Genomic DNA, 2,636 nt, shown 5'->3' on the forward strand with positions numbered 1-2,636 from the left:
ATTATCTTCCAGTTCATACTTTTTTTTAGGACAATCCACACTCTCATTTACAAGACTTATTAAGGTTTTCAATTTGATTTTTTTTTTCTTTTAATTTACTCTTTCAATTGTATTATATTTCTTTGATTCTTTATAGTGTATTAGTTATGTTATTTTTATTTTTATTTTTCTTCTTTTTCTTAATTTAAAAAAAAAAAGCAATATTTGAGATAAACAAAATTAATGGAGTTTATGGATTATTAAGGGGCTAATCACTAACATTTTACTACAGATGTGGTGCTGTTAAAAATGGAAGAATCACGTACAGAATTTTTTGAAGATATGAGGCAGGTCACCGGATTTTCTGATGAAGATGCTGAACATAATATTCAAACACCATTTGTGGGCATGGGTTTTGATTCAAGCGAAGAGGCGAAAGAATACTACGAAAAGTATGGTCTTAACAAGGGGTTTTCAATCATTAAAAGATTGTCTAACAAATCCTGGAGTAATTGTGATAAGGTGACAAACATCTCTTTTGCATGCTCACATTTCGGGTCATACAAAAAAAAGTTTAAAGAGGAGGTGTCAAGGTCACGGTTGAATACCTCAACACAAAGAGGGGAATGCAAATCACACATGTATATTAAGCTCATTCGAATCACAATGAAATGGGAGGTTAGACAATTTTGTGACGAGCATAATCACTCCTTTGTATCACCCTCAAAAAGAAACCACCTAAAGCCAAATCGAAAAATGCCCGATGCAGTGAAAGGTATGGTTGAGCGTTTTTATGACGCAAATCTACAAATAAACAAAGTCAATACTGTTCTTGGAGGTGAAGTGATTGGTGTCAATGATCGTGGTTGTTGGAATCATCTTCGTGATGTGAGACAAAAACTTGATGTTGGTGATGCTCAGTGGGTTTTTAATCACTTCCAAAGAAGAGAAATTGATAATCCTCAGTTTTACCATGCTCATCAGTGTAATTTAGAAGGGAGAGCTGTTAATTTTTTTTGGGTTGATGCTAGGTCACGCATGTCCTACGAACAGTTTGGAGATGTAGTCACTTTTGATACAACATACAAGACTAACAAGTACGAGTTACCTTTTGCACCATTCACTGGTGTAAACCATCACTTTCAAACCATCCAATTTGGATGTGCATTGTTACAAGACGAAATGGAGAAGAGTTTCTTATGGCTATTCGAGACTTGGAAGAAAGCGATGGGGGGAAAGGCTTCGGTTTCTTTTATTACTGACTCAGATCCAGCCATGAGAGCTGCTGTTCCTAAGGTGTTTCCTACCACACGACACAGGTTGTGTTATTGGCATATTAAGAAGAAGTTTGGTAAAAAATTAGGATGTTTGTACTACAAAAAATCAGGTTTCAAAAGGGCCATGAAGGAATGTTTGAGATTTACATTTAGGATTGAGGATTTTGAGAGGAGATGGAAATCATTGATAGTTAAATATGGGCTGACTGAAAATACTTGGTTGGACGGACTTTATAAAGATAGAGAGGCATGGGTTCCAGTGTATAATCGAACTACTTTCTTTGCTGGTATGAATACTACTGGCCGTAGTGAGGGAATTAATAGCTTTTTCAAAGATTATATTTGTAGTACTACTAGTCTGAAGGAATTCGTTCAAAAATATGAACAAGCTTTGAAGACTATAGAAGTAAAGGAGAGACATGAGGATTTTGAGTCGGAGCAGAAAAATCGTATTGTTACTGGAAAAAGTTTTATTTTGAATCATGCAGCAAAGATATATACAAGAAAGATGTATGAAAAATTTAGGGCTCAGTACTTTGATCTCAAGTTGTATAAAGCTAAACTTGTTGGTGGCGAGTTGAATATATATAAGGTGGAGTTCATGCGCAATAAAATTGATGGTGAGAATCAGCATTGGATTGTGAAATGGAATCCACAAACTTGTGAAGGTGTTTGTGAATGTCATCGTTATGAGTTTGTTGGAATACCTTGTGCCCACTTACTAAAGGTATTATCCAAACTTGATGTTTATGAAATTCCTAAATGTTTCATAAAAGAAAGATGGTTGAAAGGGGCTAACCGATTGAAGGGGGCAACGGGTAGAGACCCTCAAAAAGATGATGCATCACAAGGCTTACACTATATTTATTTTGGCTTGTAATTTTTTTTTGCTTAGAGTATAGCAATGGTGAAGTGCTACACTTTTACTTTGTAAATTTTGATTGTCAGACCTTGTTTCCATTGAAGAAAGGAGATTGGTTTGTGGCAAGTAAGATACCGGTGGCTTCACATATTTAACCGCTTATTCATGTAGTTATCTTCTTTCTCACTAAAGTTTGAATTGTTTAGATGTAACTTTTTGAGCTTCGCCAAGAATACAAAATGCTTGCTACGTAAAGAAAAGCCTCTAAGTCGGCAACTCAATCCAGGAGAGTGGGAATGTGACTCGTGAGTTTTTAGCTTTCAGCTATCGAATTTTCGGAATTCAAAAATGCTTAGAAGTGGTTATGTTTGGTTGTTAGATATTCGATGCATGTTCTTGAACATAAATAGCACAAGCCCTTGTTTTTTCAGGTGCAATTACGTCAATTTTAAAAGGAATATGGTATACTTGAAGTGTGATTGGCGAAGGCCAAAAACATCACATTACTCCTAGACTTC

At 35.4% G+C, this 2,636-nt stretch overlaps 1 protein-coding gene across 1 annotated transcript; it reads left to right on the forward strand.

The window, feature by feature from the left end:
- Nucleotides 1-288: 288 nt before the first annotated feature.
- LOC147501601 (protein FAR1-RELATED SEQUENCE 5-like) lies at nucleotides 289-2,136 on the forward strand. The gene has a single exon (XM_086604346.1). It carries the CDS (start codon nucleotides 289-291, stop codon nucleotides 2,134-2,136), a length of 1,848 nt encoding a protein of 615 aa, XP_086460472.1.
- Nucleotides 2,137-2,636: the final 500 nt, after the last annotated feature.

Source organism: Coptis chinensis, chromosome 4 (assembly GCF_015680905.1).
Source record: "Coptis chinensis isolate HL-2020 chromosome 4, ASM1568090v1, whole genome shotgun sequence".
NCBI classification, from domain to species: domain Eukaryota; kingdom Viridiplantae; phylum Streptophyta; class Magnoliopsida; order Ranunculales; family Ranunculaceae; genus Coptis; species Coptis chinensis.

Bases quoted from the DNA above. Each gene is read 5' to 3' on its own strand.
- LOC147501601 (XM_086604346.1), top strand. From the start codon at position 289: ATGGAAGAATCACGTACAGAATTTTTTGAAGATATGAGGCAGGTCACC.